This window comes from Centruroides sculpturatus, unplaced genomic scaffold, assembly GCF_000671375.1.
Source record: "Centruroides sculpturatus isolate CEXI.00-Female unplaced genomic scaffold, Cexi_2.0 scaffold291, whole genome shotgun sequence".
In the NCBI taxonomy this organism is placed as follows: domain Eukaryota; kingdom Metazoa; phylum Arthropoda; class Arachnida; order Scorpiones; family Buthidae; genus Centruroides; species Centruroides sculpturatus.
The window spans coordinates 230,852-255,497 of NW_019384514.1; the positions used below are offsets into that span (position 1 = coordinate 230,852).

Sequence of the window (24,646 nt, forward strand, 5' to 3'; positions counted from 1 at the left end):
ATTAAAATTNAGAACTACTCATTACGTTAAACCCTGATAGGTTTCAATCCGTTCAAGACTTGGAGATATTTCAGATATGTAGAGATAAGATTTTAGATGAGAGACTTGCAAAAATCCTTACCACACAAACTGATATCACTTATAATATAGACTGGGTTTCCTTATCCACTCTAAGAACTCTAAGAACGATTTTAAATCAAAACGAACTTGATGCTCTGTCAATTATTATTCCTGTTAAGAAAAAAAAAATGGAAAAGAGTACAAAGGGATGTTGAATTGTTGCTACAGTCGAATCTCTCATTTAAACATTTACGTTAAAATTTAATAAAATTACATTACAGTTTAGAACAAAAATCGAATTAGAAAAGGAAAGATAAATTATTTTTTTCGTATCTGAAAATCAAATAAAATTGTGGAAGGATTTATTAATAAACACTTGTTATTGGAATATTCTTCCACTTAGACGTTACACACTGCAAAATGATGATAGTGGAATTGTATCAATTTTGTAAATTTTACGTCTAACTTGTAAGTGATGTTATGTCTTTAGTTATTAATGAGGAAATTTCGAAATGATGCATAGTTTGTTCAAGTAATAAAGGAACCACATAGCATTGATATCACCTAATTAATAGACACGTATATTGTTACTGTAGAGAGAGTAGCTTATGTCAAATCTGATGACGAAAAACAATAGAAGGTTCCTTTCTCGCGGGGGTTATTTTAAAACTGCCTGTAATATAGAAACCGGCAAGTACTGAAATGAAAATTAATTGAAAAAAATAAGGTTGAAGATTAAAAAGAAAAAATAAATAAAAGTTCGTTTTCATGCTAAAAAAATCCTTTATTTATTTCATGAATGAAGGTAAAAACGTCTTTTAAAAGTTGCATAACTTTGTAGGTGAGAGTTAAAAATTGTGTACGCACCATTTAAGATTTTTTTTAAAACGTTTTTTATATTATATATTATTATAAAATGACAAAAATATTAATTTTTAGGGTCTATCCCATGTCGAGATATGACACGTGACCCTCTGTATCTCCCACCCTTGATTTTTAACTACCAAAATTTAATAGCATCAATTCCTTAATACAAAATTTTAGAAATTTTCGATAGAAGACACGGGAATTATTAAGTCGGTGAACAAATTCATATCCTCCCCATCCACACATACAGAAAAAAAACCCATTCTTTTCATTTCTCGACGTTTTAAGGGGTCTTAAGTTCACATTTTTTGACCGATCGCCATACTTTCCTTTTGTTATATATAACAGCCGGAAAAATAATGACTGTCCATATTGTTTTCCAGGATGTGTATGGAGAAAATATCTCCAAGTGGCGATTTTGGCTCTATGCAAGCTCGATCCCTGCGATATAATCGCGAATAAAATTCAGTATTGAAAAACTAAGCTTATTTTATGTCATAAACACTTGTTGATGAAAGAATCGAATAGAGGATAAAGATTCCATAGCATGTATAATCTTTAGTACTCGGTTATATCGCTCTTTTTCTTTGTCTCCCGATAAGCGCGATATAACAAGGAACTACTGTATTAAATTGACAATACTATTGCCAAATTATGTTAATTAATGTAACAGTATTGAAAGAATTGACACACAGTATATAGAGTCAATCGTGCTTATTTAAAAATTTAAATTATGTACTTATACATAAATTTAATTCGACAGTATTTTTGAAATTAATTATATTAAATTTTTAATTCAATAAAATTTTAATTCAAAATAATATATAAAATATATTATGCCTCTTTATTCGTCAAAATATTCTAAAATTTCTTCTATTTCCTCTTCTCCTAGTTCTTCCTGATTATCTCCTATTTCAGTATTATGGGATATTCCTTCTGCTACTTCTTCAAAGATATTCTCAACTAATGTTTCCCCTTTATCTTCCTCATCTGCCTTTTCTTCATCATCTTCATCTTCCTTATTTTTTCCTTCTTTATCTTCATCTTCTTCTTCTTTTACTTCTTTATCTCCATCTTCCTCATCTTTTCCTTCTTTATCTCCATCTTCCTCATCTTCTTTATCTCCATCTTCCTCATCTTTTTTATCTTCATCTTCCTCATCTTTTCCTTCTTTATCTCCATCTTCCTCATCTTTTCCTTCTTTATCTCCATCTTTCTCATCTTTTCCTTCTTTATCTCTATCTTCCTCATCTTTATCTTCTTCATCAATTAGTTTTTCTTCTTCTATCTCTTCAGAAATGGACTTGAGAATCTCATCTTTTTCACGTCTCAAACTAGCAATATAGCTTGCGATGTTATTAGAATGAACATATTTTGCATTCTTTAATTTCTGTTCGAATGATCTACAAAAGGAAGACTATTAAAATTACAAGAAATTTAATTACAAATAAAATATTCAGAAACCTTTGCAGAATAATGAATTTTTTCTCGCTTTCACGACTTCTTTCTCTTTTAATTCGATTATAATTTACGTGAAATCTGTTTTGACATTCGTTAATTACAGTATGTACTCGAGGAATCAATAATTTGATTTCGTCCATGATCATATCTTCCATCTTCTTTAAAATCTGAGCTGCAGTGTCGATTGGATCTGTCTAAATATATACAAATATAAAACATTTTTTTTAAAAATAAATTATTTAAATCATAATTATCTCTTACTAATTCGTCAACATCGATGCTATTAAGAGACATGCTTAGAAGTATTCTTTACAAATTGGATGTTCACACAGCCTCTATTATTATTTCGTTGTTTTTATTTTAATTATTGATTTATTATTACATAAATATAATAATACAATAATTTAAAAGCATTCTCTGAGTAGGAACAAGATTATAAAAAATATATAATTTTACAAAATTCTTATAAGAATATAATTTATAGAGGGTTTACTTTATTTTCAGTTTTTTCTTTTTTTTACTTACAGTTTTATATATCTTTCGGATATGTACAGTCGACCCCCGTATAAGATCATTGATTATTCCGTTTTATATGAATTCCATGTTGTACGAGTCACTTAGATTTTACAAATACGTGTACCGGGCTGTGAACGGCTCACGTATTTGTAAAATTATGGAATGGAATTCATATAAAACGGAATAATCAATGATCTTATACGGGGGTCGACTGTAATTTTGTTTAATTTCATAGTAAAGTTTTAAACACGAAATCATAGAGTTTCGACAGAACTTCTTGCTTCTTCATTCGAAGAAGTAACTTCATTTACAGCGTGTCTAGATTTAAGATGTCTCTGCAAATCTCTCCTTCTTACTAAAACTTTCCCACAGAAATGGCATCTGTAAGGCGTATCCGAATCTCCATGAAGACGTACGTGCTTATTTAAGTTACTAGGATCACTAAAAGGCCGCAAACAAACTTGACACTTCAGTGGTTTATAACCAGTATGAGTTCTTACATGTATTTTTAAACCGTATCTTCTAGAATAGATCTTTCCACAATAAACACATACGTGACCATTTTTCTTAGAATCGGATGGTCCCGGTAGAGAAACAGATTCTTCTGTCTGTCCTAAATAATAATTTCTTAATCTTAAATTAATATGGGGAGGTGATACGGAACGATTTTGCATGTCTTCCGTTTGTGAATATCTTTCAGATTTATATCCTGGACATTCTATTAAAAGATGCGCTTTCAGTGGATTCGGATGAAGAAAAGTAGCTTGGCAGAGATGGCACATATAAGACTGACCTCCTAGCAAAAACAATAGTAAAAAAAAAAAACAATTTATTTTAGTTTATTTCAATAATATAATATGTTTAATTAATGGAAGTATTCAGGACAAAGTAATCTTTGCAACTATTTATTATCCAGAACCTTCAGATTATTATACTATTAATTAATGATTTGATTATGTCCGAAGGTATATACATAGTTATTTTCTATTGTGTAAATTGTATTAATAGTTATTCTTTTTATTGTGTATTAATTTATTTAGGATAGTTAAAATATTATATAGCTAATTTAAATGATTTGATTTCCAGTGAATGAAAATAATTTCTAAATTGGTATGAATTAAAATATTTTTAAAAAGTGAATATTTATATTTTTTTATTGGGTTTGTTTGTATATTTCAACACGACACATCTGGGATGACTTTCTATAAAGATTTGTCTCTATTTACGTATTACAAATGTGAAGAAAACACGGCAAACTGCACGTGTCTAGTACGTTACTAGGCGCGAACCCATGACTAAAGAGTAGTGTTCAATGGTTTTACCAACCCGGCTACTGTAGTGGCTAACCTAATTTTAAAAAAAATAAGCAGAAAAATATACGTTTTCATATCTAAGTTTTACACTATATATTACTTCTAAATTAATACTTCTAATTTCTTTATAATCCTTACTATTTCTTAAGGAATTTGAAAATAATAGGATATATACCGCATTTGTAATCTATTGATACATTTATTACTTATCTTATAATTTAAATATAATTAAAAAAACAAAGCTATTAGTAGCTGAATTTTTCTAAAATAATTCGGTACAAATTGTTACAGGTTAATTAAATCAAAGCCATATTCATTAACAGTAGCTTTAACTAATTACATTATCAGTTTCTTGTCATCCGAACTGAACCTATTAGAAATTAGCTAAGCATAAGTAACAGTTTAACATTCCATTACTGAAAGCAATTATAATATTTTCTTATATATTATTTCTGTTTTTTTTTTTTCGTATTAAATAGATGACTAGAAATTGAGGGAAGAGTTTGATTATTGAAATTTAAAATTTAGAAAATCATTCAAAACTAATTAAATTATGAAACATATATGAAATAAAACCTGTCTAAAACGGATTCTCCACAAAACTAAAAGTGCCTAAACAGAAAATAAACCTCGGAATTGAACAATTTGCTATGTAAACTTGTATTATAAGTTAAAAACTTGTCTAATATAGAAACGAAGACGTTTTGAAACCAAAGTGTATTACATAATTTGCATAATAGCAGTTAAATTCTATCATAATTAATACTGTAACTCGAGGGCTGAAAATACAGTCGACTTCTCAGTTATAAGAGACATTTTAAATAACTTTGCATGTAGAAGGGAGGAAGACTTTCAAGAAAAAGAACGAATCTTCCTTGTGACTTTGTTGGGCTGTTGTTTCTGTCGTGTGAAAGCGAAATAAGTGGCGACCCTAAGAATATATTTTCTGTATATTACCTTTAATTTTAAATGTAGTTTATTTATTTTAACAAATTTCAAATAGAGAATAGTCATTTGTTATGGCGCCGGGCAGAGAAATAAATTAAATCATTTAGAACTTTATATAATTCTTAATATTGCTAATAAATACATAATTTTAAATTTTTAAATTACACAAAGTTAATGTTTTAATGAAAGAATTAAATAACTAACTTTTAAAATAAAATATCTACCACTCCAATTAGGCTATTCATTAACTTACAACCTACATACCTTTAATATTAGCTGGTGTTAAGAAAGGCACTTCTAATTCTGATAATAAATCGGATCCGTACCAAACAAATAATTCCATTCCAATAGAAATTTCACAAGTTGTTCTTAAACAAATTCCTCCTTCGCTATTCCTAGTAAGTTCTATATTCTGTTCAGTACAATCTCTAGAAAGTCTAAACAGTCTTGCCCAATTTAAAACAAAATAATCTTCACACACGTACAACATTCCTCCTTTAACCAGTAACTAAAACGTTAATGTATTTCATCTATTAATTTTCATTTATTAAATTAAATATAAACATTCCTACATAAATCTAGATTTATATTTTAATATAAATATGTACTTACTTTATCTATAAAATAATAATAAACATTACACCCACCTTACAAATATGCTTAGGAGTGGAAGGCATTAATAATTTCTTCAATTCTAATGTACCAACTCCTGCAGGAGACCACGTCCCAGCAGAAATATTACAAGCAGCTACTACTGAAGTAGCTTCCATATTCTTATATAAATTCAAACCCCTGTAAATGATACTTCTCATTCAGGTTTAATTGTTAAGCGGTTTCTAAAACTAGTAAATGAAAAGTTGGAGTCTAACAACCGAATAAAAGTGAGCAAAATTGGGAGGAGTTTTAAAACCGGAAGGAGAAGGAACCAACGAGAAGATGGGCATCTGTGATCTGTCGACATCTGTTGTGGTTCGCATGGGAGGATGGTCAAGGGTTGGTGGTACCCCACACTCTTAATTGATGATATAACGTGGTGCCTACAGGTGACTTTGACGCGCTTTCTGTTTTAACATCTATTGACTGTACTTAGTTAACTTATATCTTTGATACTATCATAAATAAGGTTATTTTATAATTATTTTCCTCATATAGATTCAATATTATAACTGTTAAATATCTCTACTTTTTCTTAGTTGATAATGCATCTATTATATCTTTTAAATTANTATTTTTGATTATTTTACTATGTTACAATTTTTGTAAAGTATAAGTATAATGATCTCATTTAGGGAGATTTCATATTATTAAGTATATAAATATGAGTATGTTGTTCGTTATAAACATATAAATTTCAATTTTAAATACACTACAATAATGCAATTAAAAATTATTGCAGAATTAGTCAAGCAAGGAATGATAAGATTAAAGTATTTTATTTGATAAACAGTACATGTAAATAATCAGTAAAAATGTTTCAGAAAATCTTTCTTTTCTCCTATACCAACAAGTATTGTATCGATCATGCCTTGTTCTAAATCACATAGATTATCATTGATTGGATCTTTACATCGATTATTCCTTTCATCCTCATCTGCATCTTCTTCAGCTATTGGAGCCTGAACTACTATATAAGGTTTCTCCGCTTTTTTCTTTACTTTATCGTTTTTCACTACTCTTTTAACAGCAATTCCAACACTTCCTCCTGAAGTACTTATTTCTATATTTGATTCCACTCTTTTTGGCTGTATATGTCTTGATTTAGTTTTTGTAACTGGTCCTTTCAGTTTATGAGATTCTGGTACCGATACTTGAACCGATTTTATATTAACATTTACAGGATCTTCTTCGATAGTAATTGAGACACAATTTCTTTTGTCTTCAGCATAAGATGGCATCAGTTTTGTTTCGTCATGAGAGGTGCCGAAATTTACGACCGCTTCATCTTTTCTAATCTTTTTTTTCTTACTTGCCTTTTTTCTCGTAAAGAATGGTCTTGTTTTCGGTTTTTTTGAAACCTTTCGATGACCTTTTTTCTTTTTAGCTTCGACATCTAAATTTACATTTTCTACTTGTATGACTTTTTGAAATTCCTTCGGAAATCCATATTTATCTTCCTCCTCATCAATAATAATTGAATAATCGCTTTTAATACTTGACGAATGACTGGGAATTATAAAATTGATTTCATTCTCATTTGTCTTGTCTTTAATAATTGATTTATTTGAATAAGAAAGGGATTTTTTCCTATTAGTTTCCATGTTTTGTTTCTCCATGTCTAATTGACTCTCTATTTCTGTTAATTCTTTCTTAAATAGTATATCAGTAAGAACTTTTCTTACAGTATTATGAATCTCTTTTCTATTTTTAGCATCTCTCTTGTTTTCTTGAAATCTTTTTGAATGATTCTCATTATTACAAATCTGTGAAAATTTATTTGTCCATTGTTTTACGTCTTCTTCCTTATAACTGGATTTGAATGGCCGAAATCTTGTCTGAAAATTTATTACAATATATATTAATTTCTGTAAATTTATACCCTCCAGATATCAGCACATTGTAGCCTGTAAGTTATGCTGATATCTTGGTGTTAATTAATCAATCAAAAGTGTTTAATTGGTGGACATAATTCAATTACAATACAAATATTCAGATTAATAAATATAATAAATAAATATATAATTATGAATATTTATGATGATTTAGTTAAATTAATATTTTAAAATTTTAATTACTCACTTCTGAATAATCAATGTCGTGATTATTTCTTGATAATTTCATATTGTGAGATGAAAAATAAAAAACAATTATTTATATTGTTTTCGAATTTTTGAATTTTGACGCTGTATAAATTCCAAATATTTCAGAAGAATTTTGAACATCTTTAAATTGTTTCCAATCTAACGAATAATATTCATTCCGATATATTATTATGTCTTTTTGGCTATATTTTATTTTTAATGTTTTTAATGGACACTTTGTTTTTAGGTATCTGGATGATACATAAACAGTCGACCCCCCTATAACACTGTTGATAATTCCATTTTATATGAATTCCATGTTGTATGAGTCATTTAGATTTTATAAATACGTATGCCGGGCTGTGAACGGCTCACATATTTGTAAAATCTAAGTGACTCGTACANTACGTGTGCCGTTCACAGCCCGGCACACGTATTTGTAAAATCTAAGTGACTCGTACAACATGGAATTCATATAAAAACGAAATTATTAACAGTGTTATAGGGGGTCGACTGTATTCTATAAATTTATTTTTATTCTTTTCGTTTTATAGTCCCTAAGATCTTTTCCATTGTCCATGTAGAGCCGGGGTGTCGTTATATAGGATTATGGAAGAATGGGTCACCCCTCTTAAAGTCAAATATAATGATTTCAGTCGGAAAATTTTCAATGATACTTCCGTGTATTTTTGCAGGTCGATCAGTCAATCATTTGTAAAATTTAATTATGTTTTAAAGATAACAGCGATCTATTTTTTGAATAATCCTAAAGCATAAAATTAACGTATTTTCTTGATTAAATGCTATTGATTAAGTGTTCGATCAGATGTGCAATGATTGGATGATAGTAAGGTACTGTACAACGACCAACAAATCCAGTCAACTCACGAAAATTCTTCAGATGGTTCATACTCAAACTCGGACTTCAGAGCAACAGGTTGGTGCTCGCCCTGGTTGGTCATCCAACTATTAGTCACCTAGCACGGAAGACCGAAAAATCAATTCTACAGAGTTAAGTGAAAGAGAGAATGAATATACAATCATCTGTAGTTGAATCCTTGAGACCGCCAGCACTCATGAAACACAAGCAGTACATCTCTTGATGTCATTCATTAAAACAGTGTGTCGTTCGGGTTGGACAAAACCCGAAATAATTGAATTTTTAGTTTCTTCGGAATCTTTTAGCTCTTTCCGCCCTGTGGGCACTAAGAGGACCTCTTTTTGCAAGCCCATTATGGGTTCGGCCGGGCCCACAATGGGGCTGCCGAGTGGTGAGGGACGGGGCCCGACATATTGGAACGGACCACCCCCCCGAAAAATTCCTGGGGATTTTTCGACCCGTTCGGATTCGAGCCCGGGTTCCCCAGAGCGGTAGGCTGCCACCTTGACCGCTCGGCCATCCGGTTTAAGTTTCTTCGGATATGCAACTTCTAACGTGTTCATTAGTGACCACAAGACATGGTCAACAGTAAATGTTTAGAATATTTACTAAATTCTTTAGCTATATTTTATTATTTTATTCCTTAAAATTAAATTTTAAAAATTTTAAAATATTTCTAAAATAACGTAATTTTCAAAGAAAGAAAAAAAAAGGGGAGGGGAAATTTTTTGAAAATTTGCAACACTGCCATCTGTTGTTGGATAGAAAACGTTTCTAAATAACAAAATGGCGGCTTCTATTAGCGGAATATTGGACGAAGAGGAAAGGAAAGCCGTTCTTAATTCGCGAATTCTTGTCGTTGGTGCTGGAGGCATTGGATGCGAACTATTGAAAAATTTAGTTTTAACGGGCTTCAGTAATATAGACGTGGTAGGTAAATTTTAATAAAGCTATTACTTTTCATTCAAAAGCTAACTATTGTCATTCAGTCAAAGAAAGACTGCTGCATCGTGACATTCTATACATCTATACAATAACAATTGTCAGAATATATATAAATATTTAAAGCTTAGTTAAATTACATAACTTCGCTTGTAGGTTGACATTTACAAAAGATAATTATATTAGCAATATATTTTCGCGCTAATAAACGTCAAAGGTAAAGAAACCAAACACGAACTTTTCCATGTAACACGTGCACAGTAGAGTAATGGAAACGATTATAGGGGAATGATCTAATTGAAACGTGCATTCATCCCTGTAGATTCAGCCACTAGCTCTGTGAATAAAGAGTAAACTTAGATATTGTATATACATATGTGTAAGTGCATTTATCACGTTTAAATCTTTTTACTATAGTTGTTTGGTCTTATTCTTCATTTATTTATTTAAGTGAGGAGCTTGGGCTTCCACCACGTTACACTAATACGTGTGCATCGAGCAAAAAATATTTGCAGTAAAGTATATTAATATTGATAATTGTTTAGCAAGAGTGTTTTTGTCTGTATACAATAATAATCCAGTGAGGAAATTAAATAATACAACATTTAATATACAATTTCCACAACAACTTGATTAAAGTCTATCATAATAGACAGGTCTGACATAAACTCTTGCAAGGTTGGTTCCTGAATTGTGTAGTTCCAAAATTGCATTTACATGTGCTTATAATGAATAATTTATTATTATAAAATTTAAAAGTACAAAGACTGAGTATGTACTCGCATAACTAAAACTATGCTAGTTTTAGAATAGCATAATTTTAGTCATTCAAATGTAGTTTAATGTAAAACTACACATATATAATGATGAAAACAAAATCAGAAACATTACTAAAACAATGTTAGTACTATATGCAACTTATAGTTAGGATAAACTACGTATTTGTATATTTATTACACGCATAGAATATTATTACAATAAAAGGGTTATCACACACATGAAACAATTAATGCCTTATATATGTCTTAAAATGCATTTCAGCTCTTGGTGTTAATGGCCCTTCATCAGTTACGTGAATGTATTTTAAATATAAGACAAAAATTATCCTAAAGAATATATTACAAGATTCACGCTTACAAAATGATAAAATTATAAAACCATCAAAATGTTTAAAAAACTGTACACTTAGCTGTTGACAACTTTACAATTGCTCTGTGAACATGTTGACAATATATAATGATAATACAACACATTGGGTTATCTAAAAAGGAGTGTTGTTTCACAGATGTTGCTGTCAAAGAGCTTTATGGCTTTTTCTTTCTTTCTACATTGTCTACTTGGACCTTGTTTATGAATAGGACTTATTGCACTGGTATAGTTTCTGATTAGCAAAGAGAGAAAGTCTTAGTGAAAAGTCAAAACAGATAAAAATAAAGATAGTTTGTTTAAACAGGTGAAAATAAAAACAGGAACTATTAACTTATAAATAAAAATGGATATTTTTCCAAGCCAGGACAAAGAATCAAAAACTGTGACTGTCTCGGTTAATCCAGGATGTTAACTGAATCTACTTTGGCCAGCCCTCATAGTAAGTTTATCTTTATTGGAGACATTTTAGACTATTTTCCTTAATTTTTTTGTCAACTGTTTTTGGGCCTTTCAGCCATCATCAGGTATTGAAAGCATTGAAAAAGTTTATAATACTTGACCTACAGCATACTGGAAAAAGTCAGATTGCCTACAATTCTTGTCGAACATAGAATACACAAAGTTCTCTGGGACTTCCTCAGGTTTGATGTAATATTAAATTTGAATACTAGACTGTTTTTCAAATTCAGTCATTTGAATTAGATGCCAGTTATTCAAGCAAACTTTACTATTTAGAATTGAGTTTTTAGATTCTAATAAACTGATTAAAATACTGATTTTATTGAAATTTATACAGATTGATTTAATGACAAACATGATAATAGTATATATTTCATGTAAACCTACTCTTTTTATACATATGAAAAATGTAACTTTTATAAATAGTACAGAGTATTGAATCAGCTAAGACTATATTTTGATTTATAAGTATAAATATATATTAAACTGGTTATTATAATTTAGTCATTGGTTATTGTGGTTATTATATATGGTTTATTTATTATGGTTATTATATATAAAATATTTGCAACACTGCCATCTGTTGTTGGATAGAAAACGTTTCTAAATAACAAAATGGCGGCTTCTATTAGCGGAATATTGGACGAAGAGGAAAGGAAAGCCGTTCTTAATTCGCGAATTCTTGTCGTTGGTGCTGGAGGCATTGGATGCGAACTATTGAAAAATTTAGTTTTAACGGGCTTCAGTAATATAGACGTGGTAGGTAAATTTTAATAAAGCTATTACTTTTCATTCAAAAGCTAACTATTGTCATTCAGTCAAAGAAAGACTGCTGCATCGTGACATTCTATACATCTATACAATAACAATTGTCAGAATATATATAAATATTTAAAGCTTAGTTAAATTACATAACTTCGCTTGTAGGTTGACATTTACAAAAGATAATTATATTAGCAATATATTTTCGCGCTAATAAACGTCAAAGGTAAAGAAACCAAACACGAACTTTTCCATGTAACACGTNCGTTTGCATGTAATTTTAGTCTTATTTAATACCGGTTAAAGGGTTTGATGAGGGATTATTTTTCTAATTTCTATTTAGATAAGATGACATAGAATAACACCAAAAGCATATATCACACTTCTAAAACTATAAATGAATTTTTTTTTTCGTAATATATCATTGATGATAATTTTATGTTACATTTTATTTTATGCTTATTAGATTTTATTTAATAAAAGAATTTTACTACTGAAGTGTTTTTGTATTATCATTCATATTTCAAATTTTTTTATAGATTGATTTGGACACAATAGACATCAGCAATCTGAATAGACAATTCTTATTCAGGAAGGAACATGTGGGAAAATCTAAGGCTATGGTAATTATTGATTTTTTAATATAAGAATTAAGTTAGCAATTATTTTTAATAATTATTAAAAGTAGATAATTAATTAAGATTATTCTAGTTCAATTTTTGTATTTAAAAAATTTAAATTAAGTTTAGTAGAAAATTTAATATTTAAAATTATGCTAATTAAAAGTAAATAGATTTATTTTAAAATTACTGTTCAAAATTATAGAATTTCATAAAACAGATTCCTTAGGCAATCAACAGAACAAAGGATTTTAAAATTTTTTAATTCTTTGTTCTGTTTGATTGCCTGATGAAGATGAAGTTTTGTTGAAAGTGTTTGCTGACAGTGAAAATTTATTTTGTAATTTTATTTTTAGTTTTTGCTTTCATTTCAAAATACTTTACACATGTAAAGACAGTGTTTACAGCATTTTTATTATAATTTTGTATTAAAGTACATTTCTATTGAAATTATTTAAAATTGTTTATATGTAAAATTTTTCATACATGGTTTTTCTTTCCTTTTCAAAACTTTTTTAATATAATATTAGAAAATATTTAATTTTTAAATCTATGACTTTTCCTTAAAGTCCTGTAACTAGAATTAATAGCGAGGTTGAGGCCGAAGTTTTAAATGCAAAAACGTGTACGTCGGACATTCAGTGCCGCTTTCCTGTAAGCCTAGAAGTTTGAAAATGATGTTTGGAATATCGAGCATGATTCCACTGACTATCCAAACATCATTGTCAAACTTCTAGGCTTACAGGAAAGCGGCGCTGAACGTCCGACGTACACGTTTTTGCGTTTAAAACTTCAGCCTCAACCTCGCTATTGTGACCATTATTGTTATATAGTTGAAAATGCTGTTTCCAATTACCTGAAATTAGTTTTTTAAATAATAATAACATTTTATTCCCAGTTTTATTTTCTTTTTGTTAAAAGTTAATTTGTAAATTCAGGAGATTAATTAAAATATATTTGAAAAGGTATATTTATATATATAATTTTAAAAAAACTTGTAAAAAAGGAAGCCACTTTAAAATAATGAATATAATAATAATTTCTCTGATCTTTTTAACAGTCCTTTTTTTATTATTGAAGAGATGCACTTACACCATATGCATTTTGAACTGTATCAATTAACATTTCCTATTTAGTGGTAAAAATACACAATAATAATAAAAACACAATGAATTCTAGTATACAAGAGTAACGAGATACAATTTAGTCATGCACTGGTGGCCATTTTTATAATATACCAACCAGTGAAAATTTGCCTATTTACATTCAATTTATTTTTAGTATTAATGATTATTAAATTTTTTAAATTTTCTTTTATAAATATTTTTTTCCCTATCTATTTTCTCTCTAAATATTTTAGTTTCTGAAGTATCTATATTACAATTCTTCTCATTTACGTGTTTCAACCATAGCAAATTTACATACTTCAAACTAATTCCTGCTAAATGCTCTTTAATTCTTTTTTCCAGTGTTTTCTTGTTTTTCCTATATATATATATTTTTTTTATTCTTGACATGTACAATTAATAAATAATGACATCATTATTTATTGCTCTAAAGAGCTCAATAATTATCTAAAGAGAATATTAAATAAAAGTAACACACATATAAAAAAAATGTATATACAGAAAAGAACATGTGCTTATAATAAATTTATAATATAATAGATGATGATATAATAAAATTTATAAATAAAAAACTATCTGAAAAATTAAACTATCTTTTATTTTTAAGGTTGCCAAAGAAAATGTTCAAAAATTTAATCCAGAAGCCAAAATTGAAGCACATCATGATAGTGTAACAAAGTAAGTGTGTTTATAAATATATAGATAATGTAGAGAATAACATAAATAACATTTAAAAAAATAACAGATATCTATGTGTGTGACTATAACAATACTCACTCTAAGGACTGCATAACTTGGATAATGCAAATCCCAAGAACAGAATAGACTATTCATTGTTCCTATAACATTGAGTTAAGTTGTCATCTGGAAAAGGCATTCATATATTATATCCTTCATCAGCATAAGCAAGGGTGGATCTACATAGGGACTAATAGTGCTCAAGCCCTGGACCCCTGTCAAGGGCCCACAAAAATTGAATTATCATCATACTTTTTCATTAACAATGAGCATTTATCATATAGCAAAAAATAGTTGATATTAATAATATATTAATGATATACAACTCCTAGACAAAAAATTAGAATATTCACCTAACTGAAAGTTTAGTGTACATTTTCTCACAAACAACACAGAGTACAAAACTTTTTTCAACACTGCATAAACAATGCTTATGTATATTTATTATATCCATTAATCAGACAAATTAACTCAAATGTTTTTTGTTACAAATGGAAATGAAATGACAAAAAAATAGAATAACAGTTTGGTTGTGACAAAAAATTAGAATATTAGTTAAATGTGGATTAATTAAATATAAGGAATACAACAAAATAAACTTAATATTTTGTGGCGTTGACATTTGTCATAATTACTGCTCACAATCTGTTTGACATGGTGCGAATTAATGCTTCACATTCGTTTCTGATGATGCAGTTTCAAATGTGTCGAATGCATGTCACTAGTTCCTTTTTAGAATTGAGCATTGTTCATTAAGTTGTAGTTTTCGTGACTTTCTCACAAATTTTCAATGGGGTTTAAGTCTGGGAAATTGCTTGGTTAAAGCAGGATTGGAATCTGTTGTTCTTGTAACCAACATGTGACTTTGTGGTATGAGAGGTTGTCCCATCTTGTTGAAATAGAAATGTTTCCTCAACTAAATCCTCTGCTCTGGTATCATAAATGTCTAAGATGTCTTGATATATCTGTGCATTGATACATTTCCCGAAGAATGCACAGTTGTCCTACGCCATTAACACTCATGCATCCCCAGATCATGATGGACAATACAAACTTAGTGGGTCTTTTCATACAGTCCTTTTCGAAGGCCACTTTGGTTGTTCTCCATATACGTGGGCCTTTGTCACCATAGGAGAGACAAAACATGGATTTGTCATTGAAGAGAACATTATTCCAGTTATCTTCTTCCCACATGAGCCTCTCTCTGCACCATCTGACATGCACTTGTTGTTGCTTTTTCATTAGAGATGACAGTTTCATTAGAGATGCTTTTTCATTAGAGATCTCAGAAACGTGACAGTTGAAATGCAAGTCCTGCAACTTTTGGCATGTGGTTTGGCTACTAACATTCACTCCAGTTGTTCTCCATTGTGCATGCAAGTGTTTAATGCTTTTAAAGCAGTTTCCGCGTGACAATTCTTCTCAGGTTTCTCTCATCCCTCATAGTCGTTGCTCATTTAAGTCCACATTTCTGGCATTTATTAGTTAAAACTTAAACACAGTTTTGGTGTTTCAGTACTCTAAAGACAGTTGGCTGCGAGCACTTTACATTATTCACAATTTCTTTTTATGTTATTCCTGCTTTGTTCAAGGCTATGATAGTATCTTTAGTTTTGTCACTGATGTCAAAATAACAGAATAACAGTACAACTCATGTTGTACTGTTATTCTGCTCTGCCCAGCAATATGTAAATTTGCATTACAATTTAGTTTTTTATAGCTGTTTTTGCTAATATTCTAATTTTTTATGATGGTCAAACTGTTGTTCTATTTTATTGTCATTTCATTTCCATTTGTAATGAAAAAAAATGTTTGAGTTGTTTTGTCTGATTAAGCCCTAGGCCCCTAAAAACCTAGATCCACCCCTTGACATAAGTGATAATGCCAATGTTTTATCCAATCCTCAAAGCATGCTTTAAAGTTGTTTTCATGAAACCCCTTTAGGACTTAAAGTGAATTTTGTTTTATGACATCAGTCAACTCAAAACAGTGACCATGAAGTAGAAATTTTAGTTGAGGAAACAGGAAGAGATCACACAGTGCCATATCAGGTGAATACAAATCTTATGGAAATGTATTTGTTGAACTTTTGGCCAAAAATTCATGAACAAAACAGCATTGTGAGCAGGTGAATTATTATGGTGCAAATGTATTTATGGTGAGAAACATCACAAATCAGATTATTTTGTATGAATTTCTTCGTGCAAATGAAGCAACTCTCAGTTAATATTCTTGTTGACAATTTGGGCAATCAGAAGGAATTTGTGATATTGTAAAAAGAGAAGACACTGAGGTCGGCATTACGTGTGTTATTTTTTAATCGCTAGTACTTTCGACGAACATATAGTCGTCGTCATCAGGTGAATACGAAGATTTACCGAAAGAATTAAACGGAAATAATCCGATTTGGAATAGAACACTTAAATTTAAATTGAAACTTTAGTCAAAGTCGTTAGGAACACGATAGAAATGTTCAAAAATGTTCGAAAAACGAACGAGCAGAAAGCTCCATGATGTGCGAATACGTGCATGCGCAGATCTAGACACACACTATACGCATTCTGGAGAATGCTAATTTTTACTTAATTGCTTGTATAGTGTGACCCATACACTGGGCAGCTCGNATAAAGTGTATTTATTTATTTTCTTATCTATAATGATTATTAACACGATTAAATAAATAATTATGATTTAAAGTTATAAAATTAACATAATTTGGGTACATATTGTTTGTATTTAATTATATGCACACAGTTGAATCACCACATTCATAGGATTTCAATGATAACACTTTCTGGAAAAATTTCTATTTTTGCCAAATATGTATACCTAAACATTCATTCAGCCATTTATAATTAACAGAAAAATGTTTGATTTCGAAAGGTTTTAATTATATTTTACAAGGATGAGTAACATTTTAGACCTATCCTATGAGATATATGTTTCTGAAAATAAAGTATTAAAATTTATTACTTAGTTAAGAGCAAGACATACATCAAGATATTCATTAGACACCTACAGTACACAAAAGTCACAAACAGTACTACATGTTACATAATTTTGATTAAAATTATGACAATAATCAGCTTCATATATAAAAATCAATATCATCAGAAATCTTTTTCAGATCATCCCAATTCATTATTTGCTGGCTTTAGTAAAATATAGTAACATCTTGCAGTTCAAACACATTTAATCTATATGAAATAGAAGCTGTTATTCTGAAATCAGTTAATAATGACCAGAACGGTTTGAAAACAATTCTTTTTATTACTAGAAATAGTCTTTTAATTGAGTTTGCTTTATACAATTAACATATTATGAAATCATTACTTATTGATTAAAATGGTTATTTTGATTACATATGTAGACCTTCTGTCAGTTTTAAGAGAGATAGTATTTATATTATTTTCAATTGCAATAGTTTAGTCTGTGTCATTTTTTAAGTATATCAAAAGATTTTGGATTGTGCAGATTTAGTAAACTGTTCTCTCATCTTTTATTCTGTTACAATTTAAACACATCAAAAACCAATGATAGAATGAATAATTCATTTAAAACTTATAGAATAAATAAATAATATAATCTTTATGCAAAACAAATATTGAAAATAATATAAGGTCGGAGAAATTGAAGACAGATTTGAATAATGTTAATGTATTTAATTAAGGCAAAAATACTGGAAAATACACATAATTAAATAGTAATTTATTTACATACTATGGAACATTCTGGCTTTATTAAGATGTATTCTGAAAAAGTCTATGAACAATAGAGTTGCATGTTATAAAGTGGTTTCAGTTTTCAGAGAAATGAAATGAAATTTTTAAATCTTATTAAGGTAGGAAATTTTTAGTTTGTTACACTGATAAGTGAATATATTGCAATACATGAAACAATTAACATGTTAAAATCATAGATTAATTAAATACTAAATAGGAATAAAAATTAATTTTCAGAAATAATTTTGTTATTGAAACTAAAGTGTCCCAGCACAATAATGAAATTTTTTTTTGGTCAGCAGAAAATGTACTAAAGTAGGAATTTGGTTTATAAAAAATGGATATACAACTTGGATATAAAAATGGATATAACGCTTATAAAGATATGAAAGAGTGTGTTGTTTGTAAGTCAAATGTTAAAAAGTCAATGAATGCCTATACAAACCTAAAAGTCAGTTAACCGAGATATATTTTTGAGATTTTAAGAACGGTTAAAGCTGATTTGGAATAGGTGTATTTTAAGTTAAAATATTGAAATGACTGAATCACATAAAACAACATATATTGCAGGGCAGTGAGCAACTTATGGCTCATGGGCCAACTCCAGCAACCCAAATGTATGTAATCTGGCTTATTGTCATTTTCAAATACTAAACAGTCATATATTGTTATATATAGTAAATAGTTTTCAGAATAACATATAATTAAGTTTATTGTAACTTATAATTATACACTAATTCTTCATATGTTGTCCAATGTATTATTTTCTGTATAAGTCCTTTCTTGACTGTTTTTTTCATCTCTTTCAATGAACTTGTTGACAGATGAGCTAGAAAGTCACAAAAACCTATAAAATTTAGCCTCCATTCATACATCTTTGCATTTTATTTGGCCAAATTTTAAAAAGGTTGCCACTCCTAATTTACAGTATTTTAAATATTCTACCTAAATGTTACTTTGGAATTCCACTCTAGAATTAAATTTTTTGTTCTTGTGCATTTTTAACTTTGTAGTTGTTACTTTGTAGCTTTTTCAAAATCCTTTGGAAGCTAGACATGACTTAACTTTTTCACCAAATTAGTTTTTTATTTTTGTGAATATTGATAATAAGAGAGAATGTGGTTATATAGAAATGCAATTTAATTAAAAGCATTTATGGAAAGTGTACAAATCTTGAATTTTATATTAATTCAGAAATCGTATTTTATCTTGATTACAATAAGTTGTTTATAGATATTCCGAGGATAGTTTATTTGACCAGTGAATAAAGAACATTCTTATGCTTAATCTTGGTTCTTTGCAAACTATTCAATCTTTTGTTTAGAGAACATGATAGGAAAGAATTTATGACACTCATTCAGATTTCTTCTCTTGCCTCTCCTCTATTCTGTCATCTGTCATTTAAAATTATTTTTTCTGTGTATTACAATATACAGTAGACCCCCATAACACGGTAGCTACATTCCGTTTTATATGAATTCAGTGTTTTATGAGTCACTTAAATACATGAGCCAATCACAGCCCAGCACATATGTAGATTACGGCTGTTTGAAAGGTTTACTTCCATAAAATTAATCGATTCTAGACTAATTTGACTCAACATTTCCAAAACATGTATAATTTTTTGGGAATAATCCATATAAACTATGCTATAAACAAAAAATTGTAGGATTACTTACCGAATGTGCACCATTTGATGACGCCATTGCTTAAGCTTGTTTTTGTCGTGCAGCGGTGCATCAAACGGCAGGCGCATTTCCTGATAAATTATTTTTTTGCGAAAAATTTGCTGAACTTTGGAGACATCATTAATATAAATATAATTTTTATGGCCGTTAAATAATAAATGGATTTTAGTAGGTCTGTTGCTCGTTTAAACTCAACGGTTTGTGCAATATCCGCTGTTGGTCTAGATTCGACCAATCCTATTGTGACACAAGTCGGCAATGACGTTTTACCGTATCATACGAGTCTCTTTTAGAGTGTTTATACGAATACGATCGCAATTGTTTCACCATTATATACGAATCCGTATCATAAGAACCCATTTTACAGGGGCGTCTACTGTAATTACACATTACATTAAAGATTATGTTTATCTAGAAATGACATAAATCATTACACAGAATTATAATTTCTGAGCTAAAACTTGGGACAGCTATTCTCACACACTAATGGAAAATGTATTTCAGACTAAACTCTTTCAGCCGATTGCAGAGACAGGATTTACATTAAATGATGTTTAACAACAGAACAGCCTGTAGATGTTGGCTGGCTAAATGTCAGTTTAAAATGCATTGCAAGGACAACAATCGTCTATTTCTGAACATCCTCTAAATGAACTTCAGCAAAACATTGGCTCTTACTTTCTTGGCCATGATTCCCCTGTTTTAGGAGTCATTCGGCTAGTTGGGTTATTCGTTTGTGATGTCAGAAAAGATCGCCAGCTATATTCTGAAAGCTTCCAGAAAAAATTTTAAGGCCATCAACAACCATTGTTCAGCAATTAATGACAATCCATTTCCATTTTGATATTTAATTTTGTTGCCAATACGGTTTAAAATATGAACAAATCTGTATTTAGAAAATTTATACCAAATTTGAAATTTGTCTTCGGAATAGATTTTTAAGGAATAATTTCAACATCATATTACTGTCTCTCTTCATAACTGTCGAAATGAATAATTTTAAGTATTTTATTATTACTATTACATTTTTTTATTTCTATAAAAAGATTTTGGTAATTATTAAAATTGTCTCCTTTGTTTAACAGAATGTTCTGTCTAGGGGATTAACTACAATGATCCCGAAATGCATTAACATTTTATAAATGACATGATACTCAAATTGTAAATAAATGCATCTGATTTAAATTAATTGTAGTTTTAAGTCTTCACTCATTTGAATATTGGAATTGGAACATTTAAAACAAATTTAAAGTATTTAATTTATTTATTTTTGTTCCAAACAATTAATTGAATAATTTTGTTGATTTGTATCGTTTACAACATTTATCAAAGGAACAATATTCATTTTTATCTAAACTTTTCCACAAACAAAGCTGCCACAAATTAAAAAGCCCTCTAAACCTGTTGTCGAGTGAGTCTAGAAAGTAAGTCAAATAATTTGTTTCTTATAGCTGTCTACATTGTGGCAAGTGAGAAACACTGTCTTTGCAATGACATTTTTCTGAATAGTTCTGAATGGCCTCTAAACATTGTCTCTACAATCAACTGTTTCTATCTAAAAGAGTTTACATTTATAAAATAGTAAATTATCTTTTAAATTAACTGTCCCTTGTCTAGTAGTGACATTTAGATTTTAATTGGAATATGGTCAATGTGAAAATAATTTAAAAGATAATTATATCTAAAATAATGAATTATTAACTTTTTATTTGTCATAAACAATTAAAGAAATTAGGCAAAGGAAGCACATTTTCTTAGAAATTTCAGACAGTATTGAATCTTTATTGTACTCGTGATAATGTTATTTAATATATCTTTTTAAAAAGAATATATGAAATTTTGTGCAATCTTCTACAAACTTAATGTAATATTTATTAAACTTGAAATAAATACAACATGAATAAACTGTTACTTATTAGTTGTGTAATTAGACAATTCTTCTGTTCTAAGACTCAAATAAACTCTCAAATATGTTATCTAATGTATAAGATTGTATATATTGTACAAACTTAAATAGATAATATCACTTTGATGGAACACACACAGCCATTGTCAAATTTTGATATATAGAATATATATATATACATATATACAAGCAATTATTTATTGTGACATTGTCACAATGCTGGTTGAACTGCAAGTTTTAATCATATTTTTAATAATTTTTTAATTTATAATGTGTTCTCCATTTCAAATTAGTACTGTAGTGTCTTGCTTCTTAGCAGTAGAGGCATGCTATCTAACACCTTTCAGGGAAAAATTTTTTAATTGAAATGACATGATTCCAGTTTGCATTGGAAGTTTATATATAGTTAATTGGGGCCTCCTGCCCCTAAGGTTTCCATATCTGGTCTCATCTTTCATCTATCTAATGCTATTCTCGAGATTAAGGAAAGATAGATGAATGATAGTTAGAATTTATAGGTCTACAATTTTTCAAATTGCACCCAAATACATTCTTATTTGGGTGCAATTGTTTGTAAATATAAGGAGTGAAAAGCCAGCAGTGCGTACCCCCAAACTTATGTTGTCTAACTCCATGTTTACCAGCTCTTGCGAAGATGATAGTAAGTAAGCCCTTCTAACGAGAGAGGCAATGGCAGCATTAACATATTGAGAAGATTGAAAGGCCTCTGCTGGTATAATGTGTGGAGCTATGCTGGACTTGTGATGAACCAAGAATTGTAGTCCTTCCGAAGATTTATATATATGCAGGTCTAAGAACATTATTGCCGCATCGCTTTCTTTCTCCCAAGAGAAATTGATGGAAGGATATATGCTTGACAGTTGCTGCATAAAGATGAGGAACGTCTCATCTGTGTCTTCCCACGCTATGAAGATGTCGTCAACGTAACGCAAATACAGCCCCGGATAGTGAATGGCAAGCGGGGAATTGAACGTTCTGTGCTTGATCTCTCTCATAATAAGCTCTGCTAGGATAGCAGATAAAGGGGAGCCCATAGGAATCCCTTGCTTTTGTAAATAGATTTTCTGGTTGAAACGGAAGTAATTACACTCGGTGACAAAGTTGAGCGCATCTCGTAAATCAAGCACCTGTTGGATGAATTTGTGATGCACAACACAATGACAATTGGAAAAAAAAAAAACAGTCAACATGACCTTAATTTTTGACTGACTTTGACATGGTCGTTTTGGTCTTGCTTTGCCATTTGAGTGCCATTCATTTGATTGTTATCAAAAAGTAGATTCATGTTTCATCACCTGTAATGATGTGTTTTATAAAATGATTTGCTTCAAGAAAGCATTTTTTTGGAAAATATTTAATGTTTTTGGATGACTTGAGAAGCAACATACTACAAGCCCAAATGATTTTTTAAAATTGCTTGACAAGATCCAAATGATACTGGAACATGTTTAATAATGTCCCAAGTTATTAAATGACAATCATTGAGCACCAAATCTCTGACTTGAGTGATGTGTTATTCATCAGTTGAAGTGGTTCATTTTTGATGCATTCTTTGCCTTCCTTGAACAAGTTGTACCATTCAAATACTTTTGCTTTTGATAGACTGTCATCACAAAATGCATTTTGCAATATTTCAACATTTTTGTAGCAGTAATTCCATTGTGAAAACAAAATTTAATATACTTTCTTTGCTCAATTATACTTGATATTTTGAAAAATTGCAGACGCAAAAATTTTTTACACTAAACAAGTATTTATTTGCAAATGAAAACAGATGATGACATACAGATTGCTGCTAGATGTTGATAAAAGTTTTACCAAATAAAGAAAACACCCTCTTGCAGTCATGCAGTTTTAAATGAACCATTCCCAATAGTTTTGTTCACAGTAGTACATGACCAATAAAATGTAGATATACATGGATGGAAGGGTTTTCCTTGTGTACTGTGTTGCCATATAAGAGATTTACTGTTATTTATTATTTGTGTTGTTAGTATTATTATTTTCATCATATTTCCTTTTTCTAGCAAATTTATAAAAACTAAGATTATGGAGAATTTAAAAAAATTGCAAATAAGAGCTTGCTCTTATGTGTGAAAATTACTTGTTTTGGTTATAATAGCATATTCTTATGCTTGGATATAAGAGCATTTTCACATAATAGAGCATGCTCTTGTATGCATGGGAATATGATAAGTATCTGAACTTTTCATGCCAATTAGATATATGTGTGTATATGTAAATATGCATAAAAATTAGAATTATTAAATATTATTAAAATTTAGAAATAAATATGTTTTGTATTTTATATAGGACATAAGTTTAATGCATTCTTTTCTTCCAGTGTAGATTATGGAATAGAATTTTTCAAACAGTTTTCTGCAGTATTAAATGCTCTAGACAACAGAGGTTAGTTTTGTCAGTTTTATAATGAAATATTAGTATTAAATATTGAAAATTTTAATCCTTATTTAATTGAAAATATTAATTATATTTACATTTTTCTGATTCAAAAATTAAGATAGTATTTAATTTGGTCATCTCTTCTATCACTGTTTGCATTTTGAAACTCTCATTAAATTTTTATACATATAATTTTTAGCTTATTCTTTATGACTGTTTTATGACCATTTATGAAATGAAATGATTACAAGACAAGTGTAGATGATTATACATTTGATGTAAAAAAGAGAATCCATGGCATTGAATTTTTTACAATTACTGTTATG

At 29.3% G+C, this 24,646-nt stretch overlaps 3 protein-coding genes and 1 long non-coding RNA gene across 4 annotated transcripts in view; 2 read left to right on the top strand and 2 right to left on the bottom strand.

The window, feature by feature from the left end:
- Positions 1-3,088: 3,088 nt before the first annotated feature.
- LOC111622512 (PR domain zinc finger protein 13-like) lies at positions 3,089-6,289 on the bottom strand. The gene is made up of 4 exons (XM_023364914.1): positions 6,035-6,289; positions 5,813-5,957; positions 5,430-5,673; positions 3,089-3,700 (listed from the first exon to the last, which is right to left on the bottom strand). Exons 1-4 carry the CDS (start codon positions 6,124-6,126, stop codon positions 3,159-3,161), a joined length of 1,023 nt encoding a protein of 340 aa, XP_023220682.1. The 5' UTR covers positions 6,127-6,289; the 3' UTR covers positions 3,089-3,158.
- Positions 6,290-6,600: 311 nt separating this feature from the next.
- On the bottom strand, positions 6,601-8,043 carry LOC111622511. Its single transcript, XM_023364913.1, has 2 exons — positions 7,902-8,043; positions 6,601-7,657 (listed from the first exon to the last, which is right to left on the bottom strand). The coding sequence occupies exons 1-2, from the start codon at positions 7,941-7,943 to the stop codon at positions 6,626-6,628; spliced, it is 1,074 nt and encodes a 357-aa protein (XP_023220681.1). The 5' UTR covers positions 7,944-8,043; the 3' UTR covers positions 6,601-6,625.
- A 1,532-nt stretch (positions 8,044-9,575) lies between these two features.
- LOC111622515 lies at positions 9,576-11,629 on the top strand. The gene is made up of 3 exons (XR_002756283.1): positions 9,576-9,713; positions 11,235-11,313; positions 11,389-11,629. It is a non-coding gene; the product is annotated as an uncharacterized LOC111622515 (long non-coding RNA).
- A 303-nt stretch (positions 11,630-11,932) lies between these two features.
- The window catches only part of LOC111622514 (SUMO-activating enzyme subunit 2-like), a 38,443-nt gene continuing 25,729 nt past the window's right edge, over positions 11,933-24,646 (top strand). Inside the window, 4 exon segments of the mRNA XM_023364915.1 lie at positions 11,933-12,092; positions 12,635-12,718; positions 14,450-14,520; positions 24,262-24,326. Coding sequence (XP_023220683.1) covers positions 11,949-12,092; positions 12,635-12,718; positions 14,450-14,520; positions 24,262-24,326 — 364 coding nt within the window. The 5' untranslated portion in view covers positions 11,933-11,948.